This window comes from Emydura macquarii, unplaced genomic scaffold, assembly GCF_026122565.2.
Source record: "Emydura macquarii macquarii isolate MOO-44397 ecotype Brisbane River unplaced genomic scaffold, CSIRO-AGI_Emac_v2 contig_1027, whole genome shotgun sequence".
NCBI classification, from domain to species: Eukaryota; Metazoa; Chordata; order Testudines; family Chelidae; genus Emydura; species Emydura macquarii.
In genome coordinates, this window is record NW_027131164.1 from 1,787,722 (window position 1) to 1,807,072 (window position 19,351).

General features: G+C 39.7%; 1 protein-coding gene across 1 annotated transcript in view; it reads right to left on the minus strand.

The window, feature by feature from the left end:
* Window positions 1-16,853: 16,853 nt before the first annotated feature.
* KLHL29 (kelch like family member 29) overlaps window positions 16,854-19,351 on the minus strand; it is a 510,263-nt gene continuing 507,765 nt past the window's right edge. The window contains exon 15 of the mRNA XM_067544703.1: window positions 16,854-19,244. Within this exon, the coding sequence (XP_067400804.1) occupies window positions 19,061-19,244 (184 nt within the window). The 3' untranslated portion in view covers window positions 16,854-19,060. The remainder of the gene's footprint in view (window positions 19,245-19,351) is intronic.

Below are 19,351 nucleotides of genomic sequence, written 5' to 3' on the forward strand. Positions count from 1 at the left end.
TCAGGAGGCATAATTTAATTCTGGGATTTCACTGCTTGGTGGTTTAGGCAGTTTAGGCAGTAACTTTGCTCTCAGTATTTGCCTGTTAAAGGAAAACATCCATTTTTAATTTTGGCTAACTATTAGAAATTTGCATTGTACATTAGTAATTAAATAACCTCATGAAGAAAAATCTCCCTACTGTTAGGAGATGATCTACGTTAAATTGTAGGATAATAGCAAGTGGGTAGTGCTGCTTGCTGTACATTAGCATCAATGTGAGACCATTGATTTCTTTTGTATCATAGACCTTCCCCCAGATGAACTTTCTTCTTATGTAATGAACATTTTTTACTTATCCAAATTGTTCTAAGTTTTTGGAGTGGTTTAGTTCATTTAAAGCTAAAATTCTCCTTAACCCAGGTTACAGATATGCTTCTAGCAGACTCCAAGATTATTTTTAGAAATGCAGGCTGAAATACAAATTGGGACAAACTGTCCATGTAGAGATTACATAAATCAAGGGTTACCCAGACTTTGCCCAACTGAGGTCCATATGGGCAACTTGCTTGGAGTTAGAGGACTGTGTGTAATTTTTATAACATGAAGCAGAAACAGATGTGCAGTTCTGTCGATCCCAAAGCTGATGGCTAGTTATAGGAATTGGCATACTGAATTCTTGATCCTGTTCCCTTTTTTTGCCCTGTGTTTTGGGAATACATATTTCCCATGCAAGAGAAGAGGATGTGACTGTTGGGGAAGAAGGTTGGTAACATCTTATTTCAGGTTGGATTCTCTCCTCCTGCTTTTATACTCCAACCCGATAGATTTTAAATGCACGTCTTTTGGCAAACAGTAACCTCAGGGGGATCAGAATAGAGAGTTGACTAACTGAAGGTAGACTCACATCCTCAAACATTCCAGAGAGGTAGCCATGTTAGTCTGTATACAGCAAAAACAATGAGAGTCTTGTAGCACCTTAAAGACTAACAAATTTCTACAGGCATAAGCTTTCATGGGCTGCAACCCACTTCATCAGATGCATGAAGTGGAAACCACAGATAGGGGGTATATATATACATCCAAGGGTAAGGAACATAATAATGGGGAGGGCTAGTGCTAACAAAGTCAATTGAGTTAGGGTAGATGAGGCCTGTTCACAACCTTTGATTAGAAGGTGAGAATGTGTACTACTTCGGTGTAAAAGCGATACCATTAGGTGATACTTTAATAGTAGGGAAATTCTAAGGTTATTTTTAAAATATAAAAGTTGTTAAATAGAGAAACTACTTTTAATCTTTATTTAAGTGGGGGTGGGAAATTGACCCCAGGTTATCCCAGTAAAGAGAATGCTACTGTACCACTCTACTAGTCAGCCCTCTCTGATGAGCGACACACAGTGGTTCTGTCCCAGCTCAACCCCACTTTCCCTTACCTGTCACAAGCCATAGGTTTCTCAAAACAGAAGGGGGTAAGGAAGAGTAGGGTAGTGCAGGGAAGAATGGAATGGTGTGGAGACTTGAATAACTGATGGCATCAACGAGGGTCACCCTGAGACAGACATTAAATTCATCCTACGATACTTAAGCAATTTTGGAATGTTATTCCAGCATCAGTGGTTTCCTGTCAAACTGAGAGGATGTATCTAATGGCATCCCACAGGGGTCAGTCTTGGGTCTGGTACTATTCAATATTTTCATTAATGATTTGGATAATGGAGTGGCAAGTGTGCTTATAAAATTCGTAGATGACACCAAGTGGGGAGAAATTGCAAGCACTTCGGAGGACAGGATTAGAATTCAAAATGACCTTGACAAATTAGAGAATTGGTCTGAAATCAGCAAGATGAAATTCAATAAAGATAAGTGTAAAGTAATTCACTGAGGAAGGAAAAATCAAATGCACAACTACAAAATGGGGAATAGCTGTCAGGTGGTAATACTGCTGAAAAGGATCTAGGGCTTATAGTGGATCACAAATTGAATATGAGTCAACAGTGTGAAGCAGTTGCAAAAAAGCTAATGTTATTCTGGGATGTATTAACAGGATTGTTGTATTTTAAGACATGGGAGGTAGTTGTCCTGCTCTGCTCAGCACTAGTGAAGCCTTGGCTGGAGTACTGTGTCCAATTCTGGGCACCACCCTTTAAGGAAAATGTGGACAAATTGGAGACAGTTCAGAGGAGAATAACAAATATAGAAGGTTTAGACAATGTGACACATTAGAGATTTGAAAAGACTGGGCATGTTTAGTCTTGAGAAAAGAATACTACTGAGACCTGATTAGTCTTCAGATACATTAAAAGGGCTGTTATAAAGAGAATGGTGATCAGTTATAAAGAGGATGGTGATCAGTTGTTCTCCGTGTCTAGTGAAGGTAGGACAAGAAGTAATGGACTTAATCTGCAGCAAGGGAGATTTAGGTTAGATATTAGGAAGAGCTTTCTAATTATAAAGGTAGTGAAGCTCTGGAATAGGCTTCCAAGGGAGGTTGTATAATCCCTGCCACTGGAGGTTTCTAAAAACAGGTTGGACAAACACCTGTCGGGTGGTCCAGGTTTACTTGGTTCTGCCTCAGTGCAGTGGTCTAAACTTGATGACTTCTCGAGGTCCCTTCCAGCCTCACATTCTTATCCTTCTCTGCGAGACCCTCAAGAGCTCCCCAAGGTGCAAGGGCACCAGGGTTGTTGAGGAACCAGTGCTGTGAGGAACTTCTCGTCTCTTTCCTATGCATTGTTGCTCAGACTCCATCTTTGGATCAGGTGTTGGCAGGATGTATATGAGAAGTGCAGCCGGGATCTCAGTGAGGTAGACGGGGTGATGTTTGAGAATGGAAGTAGTTGGAGTAACCTGAATCTGTCAGCTTGTCTTTGCAGAACTAAATTAGATTGTGATGAAGAAGAGGGAAAATACTTTGCTTCAGTGCGATTTTTTTAAAACTGTCCTATCTCTGAAATATTAGATAAGTGAGTGAGAGGAGTCTGTAGGATTTACATGGTTCTTAGTTATTGGAGTGTGGGGGAGATAGGGGGAATGAAACTTGGGGGACATTTCAAAAAGGGATCACTTGAAAAATACTTCCTCTGACAAAGAGTAAATCTTAGACCAAAAAAAAAGAAGAAAATTAATTTGTCCTAGAAAAGTGTGTTTAGACTAAATTACATCACTAATGTGTGAAATGGAGTGACTCTTTCTGCTAAATACAAATCTCAATGCATCCTAAACTGTGGAGCCATTCATGTATTTCCAGAATCAGCTTCCGTAATACCTAAGTGTTCTCTGGACAGTATAGGGCAGTGATCTTCACTATTTTTCAAGCAGGGACCACTTTGGCAAAAAACCTTCAATATGAGAGCCACATCAACTAAATTAACACGTTGGTTGCTATGGTAATATTATGGTTATTATACAACGGATATACTTAGATGTACTTATTGGTGCATATCAGACCATGTGGTCAATGTGAGGTGTAAAGAAGGCGGGCTTTGATAGGCTCGGTACATATTCCAATGTTAAAAATAAAATAAATTGGAATATAAACAATTAGTCAGGGAGCCACACTTAGGGTCGATGAGAGCCACTACTGGCTCCTGGTCCTTGCAATGAAGAACACCAGTCTAGGGCTTGCATCTTCTTGCTCACATGGGTAGTATCTGACTTCAGGAATATGCAGAAGCCATTTTGAAGAGCAACAAATATTTGATTGATTTTAGTGATAGGCAAGGATTAACTCTGGGATGCTAAATTGTACTAAAGTATCAAATTTTTTAAACAATTTTGGAATTTTTGAGTATTTGAAATACAAATACACAAAGTAATTTTCATAAAATATCACAGTGTAATAATGGCGCTAAAATGAGCAGCTTGCACTTTGCATCAGGGCTGTAGAATTTCATCCATAATCCACCTCTTGCTCTAAAATTTCCTTCCAAAAATGGAGCTTTCATTAATTTTTTTTATCTCCCTCAAGGTTGTGAAAACAACCATGAAAATGCAAACTGAGTGTAACTGCTGCAGTGTTGTACTTTCTGGTCTCCAACATTAAATCAGAGATGGGAATTAGTATGTCAACTCTGAAACCTAGTGACAGTTTATTTATAATCAGCTATTTAACTGCTGATCATTCTAGCAGAAACATCGAGTTATTCATAGAGTTAAAGGCCAAAAGGAATCATTAGAGCATCTAGTCTGACCTGCTTTATATTCAAGGCCATTAAATTTCATCCAATAACTTGTGTTTGTCTAAAGCATATCTTCCACAAAGGCATTCGCTCTTCATTTGAAGACCTTGAGATGGAGAATTCACCACCTCCCTTGGTAGTTTGTTCCAATGGTTAATCACCCTCGGTATTAGAAATTTGTGCCGTATTTCCAGTTTGAATGTCTGGCTTCTGCTCCCAGACATGGGTTATTATACTGACTCGTTCTGCTACATGAAAGACTTACTTCTTACCTTGTATTTTCTCCCCAGGAAGGTGTTTATACATTGTAACTGTCACCTCTCAATCTTCTTTTGGGTAAGCTAAACAGATTGAGCTCTTAAGTCTCCGTAAGGCATTGTCTCCACCCCTGAAATCATTTTTGTAGCTCTTTTATGCATCCTCTCCAACTATTCAATATCCTTTTAAAAATGTGGATACCAGAACTATATGCAGTATTCCAGTATTGGCCCCATTAATGTCATATACAGAGGTAAAGTCACCTCCCTACATCTACTCACTACTCTCCTGTTTGGACTCCCTCCTTTCAGGAGATACTTGAAGAGCCATAGTTTGGCTGAATGTGCTCAGGGCTATTGTGCAGTAGTTGCAAGAGCCCTCTGCCAGTTTTGTCCTCCAAAATGCTCCTCCTTGAGAGCTAACAGGGCGGGGTCTATCTACTTGTCAGCCCAGGGCTGGGCCCTTCTGAACCAGCTTTTAAGACTTCTCCTTCAAGATTGCCATTCCTCACAGGTGCAGTAGGGGCAGGTCTGCCTAGGACCAAAGCTTCTCGTTAAGCTGCCCTTCTTGCCTGCCATTGGGTTTATGCATCCCATCACAAGACCTTTCTCATTGATTCCAGTGAAACTACTTGAGTAGCAAGATACTATTCTTATTGCGAGGAAGGATGGCAGAATCTGCCCTAGGTTTTAAGTTCCTTAAGAGTCTGAGATGGAAGACATTATAGAAATGCAATTTATATTAATTCAATACAAAATCTATATTAAAATAATAGTGAGGCTGCAAAGTGAAGCATCAAAATTCTGGGCATGATGAAGTTAAAGTTGCATGCACAACATTGATTCCACACTCTTTTTCATCTACATTTTGACTTAGTGTTATGACATGGTCACGTTATTTTTTCAAATAATGCTATCACTATAATGGTTCCTGAGCTAACTCCATCTCTGACCCTTCCTGCTCTCTTTGAGTGAATCAGGTCTGAGGCCTCGAAACAGCACCTCTCTCCTGGGAAGGAATCATGAAAATCTCCCAGTGGAGAATAAGGGAAATACCTGTTATATTTTATAAATAGCAGGCATATTTCAGTTTACTTCTGTGTTTTTTTCCTGTCTGGCAGCAGACAGTTAAAAGAGACTGGAAGGGGGAAACAAAAAGGAAATAATGGCAAAGATAAGGTACTGCTAGAGAGAATACCAAGAGTCCTTGAGGAAACAATGGGGAAGCTATTCATTGGGAAATACCACTGGCTTGACTCCAGCTGCTCTGAGAAGGTTTATCCTTTCCAGTCCTATAGGTAGGATCAAAGGGGATGCTCAAACCTTTAAAATGCTTGCCTAGGGAAGAAGGGGGGTTGGGTGCGCTGTCAGAGGCTACCCAGAGAGTTTGGGAGCATTGACAGGGATGCAAGGAGACACACTGAAGGAGTGACAGAACCCAGCAGAGCAGTCTGTTTCTCCCAGCCCAGAGATAGAAGTAACTGGCTGAAGGGAACTTACAAAAGTTGGCAAGGAAAGATTACAGTATAGGTAAGACCAATGCATAGGTCTTTTTTGTTTTAACCATTTGCTCTGGGTGCTATGTGCCAGTGACCGGACAGTCTTCTTAAAGCCAAGTATTTATTAGAACAAAAGCATCTCAAAGGAAAACAGATTTTAAAACAACAAACAAGTCTTCATGAATGCCTGATTTTCTCTAAGGCTTACTATTCCTTGGATTGGAAAGGCCCAACTTCTTCAGATTCCCTCCATGCAATCTCTCCCTGTATCAGCCTATGTCCCTTGACGTCTTCTGACAATTGAAATGCTCCCCCCGACCATTTCTTCAGAGAAGGTCTTTTTAGCTGTTTAGTGTTCTTTAGATCTCCAGGATGAGGTTGGCAAAATAAGGCTTGTGACCTGTTGGAGATGGGGTTCTTGAAGCTAACAGCTTGCCCCAGTGTCTTTCAGGTGTGTGCCTGAATATTCTTATCTGAGAAGCCATTGTGTTACTTTGTTTGTTCTTCACACAGCCCCCCCATTCAGCTACATCAGTGTATTTATACAGAAAAGTCTTATAACCCTATATACAATCACTTCACCTTCCTGACCAGGTCACATATAGTGTTTATAAAATTATTACTTCTCAGTATTCTTAGATTAGTACAGAGCAGTTCCTCATCTGTCATAAAAACACTTCTAAAACACATGCATAGCCTTATGTAGTAAAAGGTAGTGCCACACACATCTGTGACTAACGACTGTTTCCCTGCAAAATTTCAAGTTCTTGTTTTCTACTAGTGAGGTGCTAGAGCTGTTTTTAAAAAGCTGCAAACTATTTTTATGGGAACATTTTATTTCCATCCACGCACACCCACAAACACACAAATGGCTGAACCAATTTTTGTCAAACTTTTGAAAAAAATATTTTCTGTTGAGCTGAGAAAAATAAAACTGTCCAAGTTATAAGTAGCTAAAAGTGATCTGTTACAATATAAATGTTTGTGCAGCCTTGACAAATTGCTATATACTCTGTCTAAAATTATTATTTCTACCCTAACTGTAATAAAGTGCAGAGGCATGATGAGATAATAGGATTCTTACATACTAAATCCTATTAGAAGTAGAGGAAAGAAATCCTAAGGCCCATAGATTCTGACAGTGGTAAAAGTGGCAGAAGTATTAATGAGTAGTTCTGCACAAAATTTTTTCGATAATACTTTTTTGGCAAAAAATATAGATTTGGTGACACCCAAATATTGTTTTAATTTGTGTTGCTTGCACCAAATCGTTTTGGATGAAAAAAGCCCTAAAAAGATTTTAAAAAAGGATTTTGTTGCTATGTTTTTTAAATGAAATGTTTAGATTTTTCAGTTCACATTACTTTGTTTAAAAATTTTGTTTAATTTGATTAAAAACAAAAGATTTTTAAATGGTCAGAATTGAAACAAAATGTTTCATTTTGTCAAAACAAAACATTGACCTCATATGGATTTTTTAAAAACTCCTTGAGTTGCCAAGCATTTTGAAAAATTGTTTTTGATCTGAAACAATTTGTAAATTTTTTTTCAGACTTGTCAGTGAACCAAAAAAACCCTTATTCATACAGCTCTACAAATTACACCTCAATGGCTTTGTTTAAAAAGGAGGAAGAAAAAAGGGATAATAATTTCAGTTATAGCAATACTGGTGGTTGCATACCTGTTTTCTCTCAAAGTCTGTCCTGTCTATAAACAGCCACTGGGTTTGTACGATGTCTGGATAGACAGTATTGTGCTGCTGCTGTGCATAAATCTAGACTGGCTTCTTTCCTTGCCTCTGGCAAAACCACTGTTCCCAATTTTCCCCTTACATTTTGTGCCATGAGAATTAATATGCTGCAGTAGTTGTGCTGCTTTCGGTGAACCAATTAATCATTACCACATTTGTTTGCATTTTGGGTTTCATGTGAAGAAATAGAAGAGATTTAGCAATATCTAGTAACAACAAACAGCTTCTCAAAGGATGGAGTTGCTCTCAAGCGAGTTTAAGACCAGAAGAGATCATTAGAACATTTAGTCTGATCTGCTTTATATCAGAGGCCATTAAATTTCACCCAGTTACCCTTGTATTGAGTCCAATAACTTGTGTTCAGCTAATGCATATTTTCCACAAAGGCCATTCAGTCTTAATTTAAAAACATTGAGTTGGAGAATCCACCACTTCCCTTGGTGATTTGTTCTAGTGGTTAATCACCCTCCCGGTTAGAAGTTTGTATTTTATTTCAGTTTGGATGTCTGGCTTCAGCTTCCCACCGTCAGTTCTTATGTCTCTCTCTGCTACATGAAAGACCCCTTTCTTATATGGTATTTTCTCCTTGTGAAAGTCCTTTATACATTGTAATAATCATCTCTCTGACCTTGTCTACACTTGCTGTGGTATGTAGGCACCTGTAGCTACACCCCTCAATGAAAAGCAATCTGCGAACCACTCACTACACTGTATAGGTGCACGTGTCACTGACAGACTCTGTCAAGGGACACAACAGGGGTGGCAGCAGCCTGGAGCCTTTTTCTGTTTCCTCCCCCTGTTAGAGTCTTTTCCCGCTTATGGAGCCTTTCACAGTGGGAAGAGGCTCTGAGAGCTGGACACCACACTGCTAAAAAAAAGTATAGCTGTAAAAGGTTGCTTGGCCATGTAGAGAGCCATATGAGGTGTATACCCTAGGGTTCAGGTGTATAGGGTACTCTAGTCTTCTAAGGAGCACCTCAAGTTTTGGCAGTGGGGAGGGGGCTAACTGTTTGGGAACAGCACATTTTTGGTCGGTATTTGGAAAGACACAGGAACATGTATTGTATTATAAGAGAACGATGAAGTCATTTCCAATGCATTAGTAATGGGAGATTATTAGACATCTACTAGGGATAGACATTTTTCAGTCAAAAGGTCTGGATAACCTGTACCCAAGAGTCCTAAAAGAGCTGGCTGAGGAGCTCTCTGCCCTGCCCATGTTAGTTTTTAATAAGTCTTATAATACCAGGGAATTGATGAAGGTAACTGTAGATGTAATCCTTAGACCCTTGTAAGACATTTGGCTTAGTACCTCATGACATTCTGATTAAAATTTAGCACTATACCGTATCAATAGAGCACGTGTTAAATGGATTAAGAATTGGCTAACTGACACACAAGAATGGTAATCTTCCTGCTTTCCCCTCAAAACTTCTACATAGCAATTATGTTGCCAATAGTAAAATCTGCAGAATACTGAAAAGTTGGGGGGCAGGATAAAATTGAATGTAACATTAATAAATAACATGGGTTACTGCACTAATTGAACAAGAAAATTAATAATTATATTTACAAAGAAGGTTTTAAATAAAAATGAAGTGGCTACAGAATTGCTAGCATGCATCAGAATATAAACTCAGTTGCCAAAGTCTGGTTATTTTTACTTTGGGATAGTGCCCATACTGTGGTAAGCTTCCGGTTCTTAGATTTTAAAAATCAAAAAGCATTTGGCCTCCCATATTCATAATTTCATCTAACGGATTCTTATTCTGTTACTACGCTGTAAACCAATCCATGCCCCACATATCACAGTTGAGCATATTCCCCAACCTGAAAAGAAGGTGCCAGTCCCTACTCTTTAGAAGCTGCTATTTCTATACATCTGTCTTTACTACAGGGAAAACCAAAACAAAAGCACTTCCACAGTTTGCAGTTGCCAGCTAAACTTAATTGTATCCATACTCTGTGGCCACACAAAGGGGTGAGAGGAAATATAAGGCTACACACACTGAACAGTGGAGAAAGTGTGGCTGTGGCTGTGGTAGACATGGCTCAGGACTGATGTCAGATTGGGCCTAAATCACCATCACAAAATATAGGTTTTATAACAACAAAAGAGGCATGGGAATTCAGGCTGCCAGCCTGCCTACTGGGCAAAGAGAGCTATTGGAAGGGCTGGAGGAGGAAGATTTTAGAACATGCATTATGAGCTGGGCAGCCAGCACTGTCCTCCAGCCAGGTTGGAAAGGAGACTGACATAGTCAATGTGGTCCTTATTGTGAGATGTGAACTGTGAAGGGGGAGAGGACATTCGTAAAAGATGATAAATTTAAAAACCACAAGCAGCCTGAAACCTTTTTATATTTCTCTAGTAAGAAAGAAATGCAGACATTTGACTTTGTCAGTGGCAAAGCTTCCGCTGAGCCAAAACTTGTAATTCCTTGTGGAAAGCTGCTATGCTTGATTGAAATAGAACTTGTGGGCTGAAGAAAGATGGAATTTGTTACTTTCCTCTTGGGAGTAACCTTTCCCCATGCTAAAGTCAACCCTAAAAATGGAAAGTGTCACCCAAAGGAAGAACACTTACGGCTTGGTTCAAGGGGCTGCTTGAGACAGGGTCATTCTCCACTGTTGTCTGCCAATTTTCCATTTGTTTTCTGTCTCCAACAGCTGGAGCCAATGTATAACTCTCACATGAAGTCTAAACTAGGCCAGTGTTTAATTCAGCTTTATGCACAGAATGGTTCGTCAGACCAGAGATGACATTTCCCTCTTGGTATCTCCCATGCCCTGTGTAATGAGATGATAGCCACACCATGCAGAGATATCTCTGCCTACTCCTCTCAAGATAATTTTCTTTCTAGCTCTTCATTTTTTCCAACCAGGACCCTCAGGATGATCAAAAGTTAATGTTGCATTTTCTGTACACGCTGGTATCTCCATTTCAACTGAAAGGAGATTTCGGTACCTGCTTCTAAAGTGCACAGCCCCTAGAAAGGCGAAATGGAGCATTAAAGGGTTAGTTTCAGGGACTCATTCATCCCATTTGATGAGACTTTATTTGCATGGCAGGCTATACAAGTGTGGTAGTATTCAAGATACCCCCTCCTCGTATCTTTCAGAGGTTGGTGTGACCTGCCCAGCACAGAACTATTTGGAGTTTGATCCTCTGTGACTAGAAAATTTAAACCACCTTTTGAATGTAGTGTGGAGGGGTAATGTTGTACCTTTCCAAGGGAATTAACTACTCAGGAAGGCTTTGAGATTCAGGCGCCTCCCAGATAGCTTCTCCTTGCTTGTAGTTAAGGGTTTATTAGCATGGGACATTTACTACTCAGTGAAACAACCAGAGAGAGGAAAACAGCAACCATGTGGTGTGAACTGTGGGAGTATGTGGTGGTCAGTGCAGGCAGTGAACTGTCAGCTGCAGGGGCACAGGAGCCAGCAAAAAGAGCTGAAAATGGGGAGTTTGAGTGGGCTTTAGGGGCAGTGGGTGAGTTTTGTGGAGTTGTGTGTCTTTGTTTTTGTTTTGTTTTGGGGTTTTTTTTTCCCCTTCAGTGTGCAGGAACTGGTACTGAGATCAGCTGACCCTAATTAGGGGGTGGGACTTCCCTAATTAGGGGCCCTCTAAAGACAGCCACTCAATCAGGCAGCGGCACAGGAGCCAGCAAACAGCTGAAAACGGGCGTTTGAGTGGGAGTGCGTTCTGTTCTGGTGTTGGGGGGTTGTTTTGGTGGGTTGGTTTTTTTTTGTTTTTGTGTGTCTCACTGTCAGGAACTAGGGAAAAGGCTATGACAGATACAGAGGCGGTAGTGGTAGTTACTCAAGCAGTGGAAGAGACAATGAAGATGACTGGATGTGGAAGCTACAGGATGTACATGATCCTGGAGGGGGTACCTCAAAAGAGTTTTGTTTGTATGAGGTGCCGCCTCATAGAGCTGATGGAAGAGAAGATTCGAGGGTTGGAGATGCAGGTGGAAACTCTGGTTGAGTTTAGAAGGGGGTTCAAGCAGATGATGGAGCAAAGGAATGAGGAGGCTGAAGGGAAAAACCCAGACCTGCAGATGGAAGCAGAACCAATGAACTCTGAGGGGAGAATGGTGGGTGAGGAAAGTGGCCAGTGGAAGCATGTGACTGCGAGAACCTGGCAGAAGAAAAGACGGGCTAGTGAAGGAGAAATAGAGCTTGGAAACAGGTTTGCGGAGTTGGAAAATGAAGAAGGGGCACAGCAGGTGATTGCTGAAGGTGGGAGGGCAAGGAAGAAGAGAAAAGCAGCAAGTTCTATACAAAGAGTGGATGAACCAATGGAGATGCCACCGAATAAGAGCCCCAGGAGGATACAGGAATGGTTGCAGAGGATTGCAAAGAAGAATAGTAGATGTTTTGCAGCCAGAAAGAACAGGGCTTAGGCCGGAGAATAATACCATTACCAGGAGAAGACAGGTGTATGTGATTGGGGACAGGCCTGTAACCAGAGCTGATCCAGAGAACAGAAGGATGTGCTGTCTGCTGGGTGCTAAGATATGGGGTGTGGATCTCAGGCTGAAGAGGATCCTAAGAGGAGCAGGAAAGAATCCACTGATTGTCCTTCATGTGGCTACAAATGATATAGCTAGATTTTTGCTGGAACGTATCAAAGGAGACTGTGCCAGGATGGGGAAGACTCTTAAGGAAATCGAAGTGCAAGTGATCTTCAGTGGGATTCTGCCTGTCCCTAGAGGAGGACAGCAAAGGCGTGACAAGGTTCTGATGATTAACAGGTAATAAAATGTAAGAACTAGACCTACTGGTAGAGGAAATGAAACCAGATATTATAGGGATAACAGAAACATGGTGGAATAGTAGTCATGACCAGTGTACAAGTATTGAAGGGTATGTGCTGTTTCTGAAAGACAGATATAAAGACAAAGGTGATGGAGTACCATTGTTTATTAATTATGAAGTAGACTGTAAAGAAATTAGAAGTGATGCAATGGATAAGACCGAGTCTGTCTGGGTAAAAATCACATTGGGGAAGAAAACTACTAGAGTTTCCCCTGGGATAGTGCTTGAGGTGTGCTACAGACCACCGGGATCTGATTTGGACATGGATAGAGACCTCTTTAAGGCTTTTAATGAAGTAAATACTACTGGGAACTGTGAGATTATGGGAGACTTTAACTTTCCAGATATAGATAGGAGGACAAGTGCTAGTAGTAAATAATAGAGCCCAGATTTTCCTGGATGTGATAGCTGACAGATTCCTTCACCAAATAGTTACTGAACCAACAAAAGAGGGGATGCCATTTTAGATTTGGTATTGGTGAGTAGTGAGGACCTCATAGAAGAACTGGTTATAGGGGACAACCTTGGTTCGAGTGACCATGAGCTAATTCAGTTCAAAGTAAATTGAAGGATAAACAAAAATAGATCTGTGACTAGCGTCTTTGACTTCAAAAGAGTTAACTTTAAAAAATTAAGGGAATTAATTGGGGAAGTGGACTGGACTGAAGAACTCATGGATCTAAATGAAGAGGAGGCTTGGAATTACTTCAAGTCAAAGTTGCAGGAACTAGCTGAAGCCTGCATCCCAAGGAAGGGGAAAAAATTCATAGGCAAGAGTTGTAGACCAAGCTGGATGACTAAGCATCTCAGACAGGTGATTAAGAGAAAGCAGAGGTGATTGAGAGAGCCTACAAAGAGTGGAAGATGGGAGGGATCAGCAAGGAAAACTACTCTTGGAGGTCAGAACATGTAAAGATAAAGTGAGAAAGGCCAAAAGCCTAGTAGAGTTAGACCTTGCAAAGGGAATTAAAACCAATAGTAAAAGATTCTATAGCCATAGAAGGAAGGAAGCCATAAACAGGAAGAAAACAAAGAAAGAAGTGGGACCGTTAAACACTGAGGATGGGGTGGAGGTTAAGGATAATCTAGGCATGGCTGAATATCTAAACAAATACTTTGCCTCCATTTTTAATGAGGCTAATGATGAGCTTGGGGATAGTGATAGGATGGCTATGATGGGAATGAGGATATGGAGGTAGAAATTACCACATCTGAGATAAAAGCCAAACTCAAACGGTTAATGGGACTAAATCGGGGGGGCCAGATAACCATCCAAGAATATTAAAGGAACTAGAACATGAAATTGAAAGCCCATCAGCAAGGATTTTTAATAATCTGTAAACTCAGAAGTTGTACCATATGACTGGAGAATTGCCAACATAGTTCCTATTTTTAAGAAAGGGGGAAAAAAGGTGATCCAGGTAACTACAGGCCTCTTAGTTTGACCTCAGTAGTATGCAAGGTCTTGGAAAAAGTTTTGAAAGAGAAGGTAGTTAAGGACATCAAGGTTAATGGTAATTGAGATAAAATACAACATGTCTTTACAAAAGGTAGATCATGCCAGACCAACCTGATCTCCTTTTTTGAGATAACAGATTTTTTAGACAAAGTGAATGCAGTGGATCTAATTTACCTAGATTTCAGTATGGCATTTGATATGGTTCCACATGGGGAATTTTAAGTTAAATTAGAAAAGATGGGGATTAATATGAAAATTGAAAGGTGGATAAGGAAGGAACTGGTTAAAGGGGAGACTACAACAGGTCATAGTGAAAGGTGAACTGTCAGGCTGGAGAGAGGTTACTAGTGGACTTCCTCAGGGATCTGTCTTAGGTCCAATCTTATTTAACCTTTTTCTTACTTACCTTGGCCTAAAAAGTGGGGATGTGCTAATAAAGTTTGCGGATGACATAAAGTTGGGAGATATTGCCAGTACAGAGAAGGACTGAGATATCATATAGGAAGATCTGGATGACCTTGTAAACTGGAGTAATAGAAATAGGATGAAATTTAATAGTGGAAAATGCAAGGTCATGCATTAGGGACTAATAACAAGAATTTCTGCTATAAGCTGGGCACACATCAGTTGGAAGTGATGGAGGAGGAGGAGAAGGACCTGGGCGTATTGGTTCACTACAGGATGACTATGAGCCGCCAATGTGATATGGCCATGAAAAAAGCTAATGCGGTCCTTGGATGCATCTGACGAGGTATTTCCAACAGAGAGAGGGAGGTGTTAGTACCATTATACGAGGCGCTGGTGAGACCGCATGTGGAATACTGTCTGCAGTTCTGGTCTCCCATGTTTAAGAAAGATGAATTCAAACTGGAACAGGTGCAGAGAAGGGCTACTAGGATGATCCATGGAATGGAAAACCTGCCTTATGAGAGGAAACTCAAAGAACTAAGCTTGTTTAGCTTAACCAAAAAGAGGTTGAGGAGAGAGATGATTGCTCTCTATAAATATATCAGAGGGATAAATACCAGGGAGGGAGAGGAATTATTTAAGTTCAGCGTCAATGTGGACACAAGAACTAATGGATATAACTTGGCCATCAGGAAGTTTAGATTTGAAATTAGACGCAGGTTTCTAACCATTAGAGGAGTGAAGTTCTGAAATAGCCTTCTAAGAGGAGCAGTGGGAGCAAAAAACCGAGCTGGCTTCAAAACTGAGCTTGATAAATTTATGGAGGGGATGGTATGATGGGACAGCCTAATTGGACAATTGACTGACCTTTGACTACTGGTGCCAATGGCCTGTGAAGGGATGTTAGATCGGGTGAGTTCTGAGTTATTACAGAGAATTCTTTCTTGGGTGTCTGGCTGGTGAGTCTTGCCTACATGCTCAGGGTTTAACTGATCGCCATATTTGGAGTTTGGAAGGAATTTTCCCCAGGGCAGATTGGCAAAGACACGGGGGGGGTGTTCACCTTCCTCTGTAGCATGGGGCTTGGCTCACTTGCTGGTGGATTCCCTGTACCTTAAAGTCTTTAAACCATGATTTGAGGACTTTAATTACTCAGTCATAGGGTAGGGGTCTATTACAGGAGTGGGTGGCTGAGGTTCTGTGGCCTGTGTTGTGCAGGAGGTCAGACTAGATGGTCATATTGGTCCCTTCTGACCTTAAACTCTGAGTTTCTTACATGGTAGCTTTCAGTCCCCAAGCGAGCTGACCGAGAGTCATAGTAGTAAACGAGGTGAAAGGGTCTTTATCATTACCAGTCTACTGAGCCAGCCTGTCCCTAGAATTTCTAAAAGCTTTTTAAGGACAAAACCCCTTAGCAGAGCTACGTACATGATTCATTTAGCACAGATTCTCAGCCAACTTCCCAGAGGACAACGAAAATAATTTTCACATACAAGTAAAGCAAACAGTCTGTGTCTTGCTCATCCTACCAAGCATTATTGACCAGTGCTGACTAAGAGACTTTCCACAGTGTTGATGAAAAGGTTGTCAACTCATCCTGTGTGGTATGGGTCATTGCAGGGAGTATGTATAATACCAAATTGCAAGGCTTTTAAATAATCCTCACACACTGTTCAACCTGATCCACTAAGCCCAAATAAAAATGTTTAAAAACTGCAGTCAAGCTTGTAAATACTTGCAAAGTCACAGTCTGAATGGAGCTAAGACAAACTGAATATTTTGTTAATTATTTCTGTAAATGTATATAACAGATGTTTGTTCCTACTAGAGATCTGAAATGTTTCACTGCAATGCACTGCCTTTCTCACTGAAGAGGTAGTTAGGACTACTTATATTTTTCTCCTCATTAGCTCCCAACCCAGTGTTTTACAGCTAACAGATGACATCCAGTGAAACATCAGAGGAATCATGAATTGTTATACTTCAGTGTGCTTGGAGACAAGTGTCCTTTTGTGGATTGCTGAACTCCCACTCTGAGATATGAAGGAACTTCACCACAGGGCAAGAGTGGCTTTCATCTCTTAGAAATTACAAGGCCAAGTAGCACAACTCCAGGCTCACTTAAATAAAGCAGTTTAGTAAGGTTTTAAGATAAAGCTTTAAGATAATTGTATAAACCTTGATAGAAAACAAACCCTCTGGTTCTTTACTTAATATAGATTTGGGAAAATGGAGTGGGGGAAAGGGAGGCTGTCTAAATAAATAAATCCCAGAGTTATTTATAAGCTTTTTTTTTTTTTTTTTTTTTGGAACTAGGATGCAGGTATGTTGGAAGTTACTAGTCAGTTAAATACTGGCAAGAAATATTGGATCAGAAAGAGGTCCAGCTGGAACAAAAGCATTTTCATCCATGGCTGCAAGGAAAATTAATGTAAACATTAATGTGGTATTGCCTCTTGTGCATGCTAAACAAAATTAATCCAATCCGAATGATGAATCTAGATCTATAAATATATTTATTATAATATAACAAGAACTTAACAGTAAACATAAACTATGTACAATGCCATTACAGATAACCCTGGTTGTTTTATATTAGTCACAGAAATAGCCAGTTTTGCTCCAGTGTGAGAAATGAAGAAATAAGCTAAATTGGAAATGTTGAATGTGTTAGGTCTTGGTGACTGCTAGCACCTCCTTTGGAGGTAGACACACACCAACACTAAAATTAGTCCTGCCCCAGGCAGTTAGAAACTTGTGCTCCAATCTTTAGGTTCACACTTGTACCCTGTTTGACATAAATGCTTTAAATGACATATTATGTATATAATTTTGTTGTGCTTATTTTTTCTCTAAAGAATAAATAATCAAAACAACTGCATAACAGAAGTTGGAAGTTCACTATCAAAATGAGAGAGACGTGAGTCACCCTATAGCCTGACTGAGCACATTATTTTTAAATACGGCAAGATACAAATTTCATACTATTTTTTCTTTTATAAACAATTATTAATAAAATAACTTTAAGGTGATTGGCTAACCATCTGCATTGTTTCCCCCAAAGTTGTAACCAGACCCCCGATATAAAAAGGCTAACATATTTGGTATCAAATTCAAATAGACATTGACCCTAGTGTCTTTCCTACACACATTCTATACAGGAATCTCTCCACAGAATTACCACCATGGCATTTAGAATCTAAAACTCTGAAGGCAAGTGTAGTAACTTTTTCTCTTTCTGTGGCTCTATTTGGAGAGAAATCAGACAAATCCTTTGCTCAGGGTTATTTCAATTTGTTAACTGTAAGAATCTTCCTCCCTTCCCTCCATTATATCTCCCCACTCATCTCCCATTTGATCAGTCCATTTACAAATTTATAAAGAATTTTCACATCACAATGCTTCTCTGGATAGACCATGTTTTAATATATATATATATAAAAAAATATAACCCCTGTGCTGTGCATATACTTACAACTCCACACAGTAATCATTCTAAGTATATTAAACTGGGCTTCACCGAACGCATTTACTATTATGGGATTTAAACTTGAGTGTTTAAAATTTGTCAATGTTTTTATTCTGACGGGATTGATGCCTCTTAGTAAGAGAAATTTGCAGTATAACTTCTATATCTTATAATCGGGAGATTTTTTTTAAAGCTGTCCTCTTAGGTGAAATTTAAAACCAAAAAGATAATGGCATATAGCCCAACATAAGGAATTTTGGTTATGTGATCCAAAAATGAATATATAAACCACAACAGGTGGCATCTTCTTAAATAACTGACTGAAAATGTGGAAATCCCACATCTGATTGGAATCATGTTGATAAAACAAACAATATGAACATTTTAAAGAGGTTAGTTTAATCAAGAAAATGCCTCTGGAATTTAAAAATAATATTTCATTAGAGGTTTCAAGCACTGTCAAGTTTTGCTCATACAGTAGAAAACAGGATAGAAACCACCCTCCACTCCCAACACACAAATGTTGCCATATAGGGGGCAGAAATCCATACAACACAGGAAACCCTTTTCATTGTATTATGTGGAACTCCATTACAGTCAGTTCATTCTCCAGTCTCTCTCTCATTCTCTCTCTCCTTTTTTTTAGCTCTGCTCTAGAGAACTGCAATATTTATATGATCTGATGGAAGACTGACTTCAACCTACACCAGCTGTCACACAAGATATATCTCAGTCATTGGTATTGAAAAGCATGTATTTGTTGAAAACAAATGTAGGAATCAAAGTGGTAAGGACACTTTGACCGTCTTTCAAATAGCCTGATGCCTAATGTGTAATCGTAAAACTAATCTGCACAGTTATTTTAAGAATCAAGCTTGCTCTCTAGAGTAAAATGCAGATTTTCTCTTCCCCAGTTAAAAAATATGTGAAATTCTATTGCACCTGGGTTGACCAAAAGCCTACATCTGTAACAAGTGCCACTACAACATTTAGTGACACACTTGTATTGTTAAGTTACACTATCTTACATAGCACGGAGCTCTCTGCTCCTCGTTCACCAAAAGGTGAAGATGATTTTCTACATTCAATGTAGAGAATATTGAAAACTTTAGAGCAATATGTTCGTTGGTTGCTTTTGTTTGTTCTTCTAATTTTATTTATTTATTTTTGTTGTAGTAATAGTATTTTTGCTTTTGGCAGGCAAAACCAGTTCTCCATCTAACTCCTTGGTAGCATCAACCACTCTGAATGTACTTTTTAATCACTACACAGCCATGTCGAAATACAGGGCATGGCATATTGGGTAGAAGTGTCCATGTGTTTGTCTTAGGGTCATAGGCTTCCATATTCCCCAGCGCAGGTCCTTCACTGCTAACAATTCCACCGGTGGCATAAATTTTTCCATCAAGAACCACAGCACTGTGCACAAAAAGAAAAGAAAAGTTGTACTTAATATCTTGTAAAACAATTCACATTTCCTGTAGTTTTTAGTGCCCTTTTGTAATACAGCCCTAATTGTATAACTA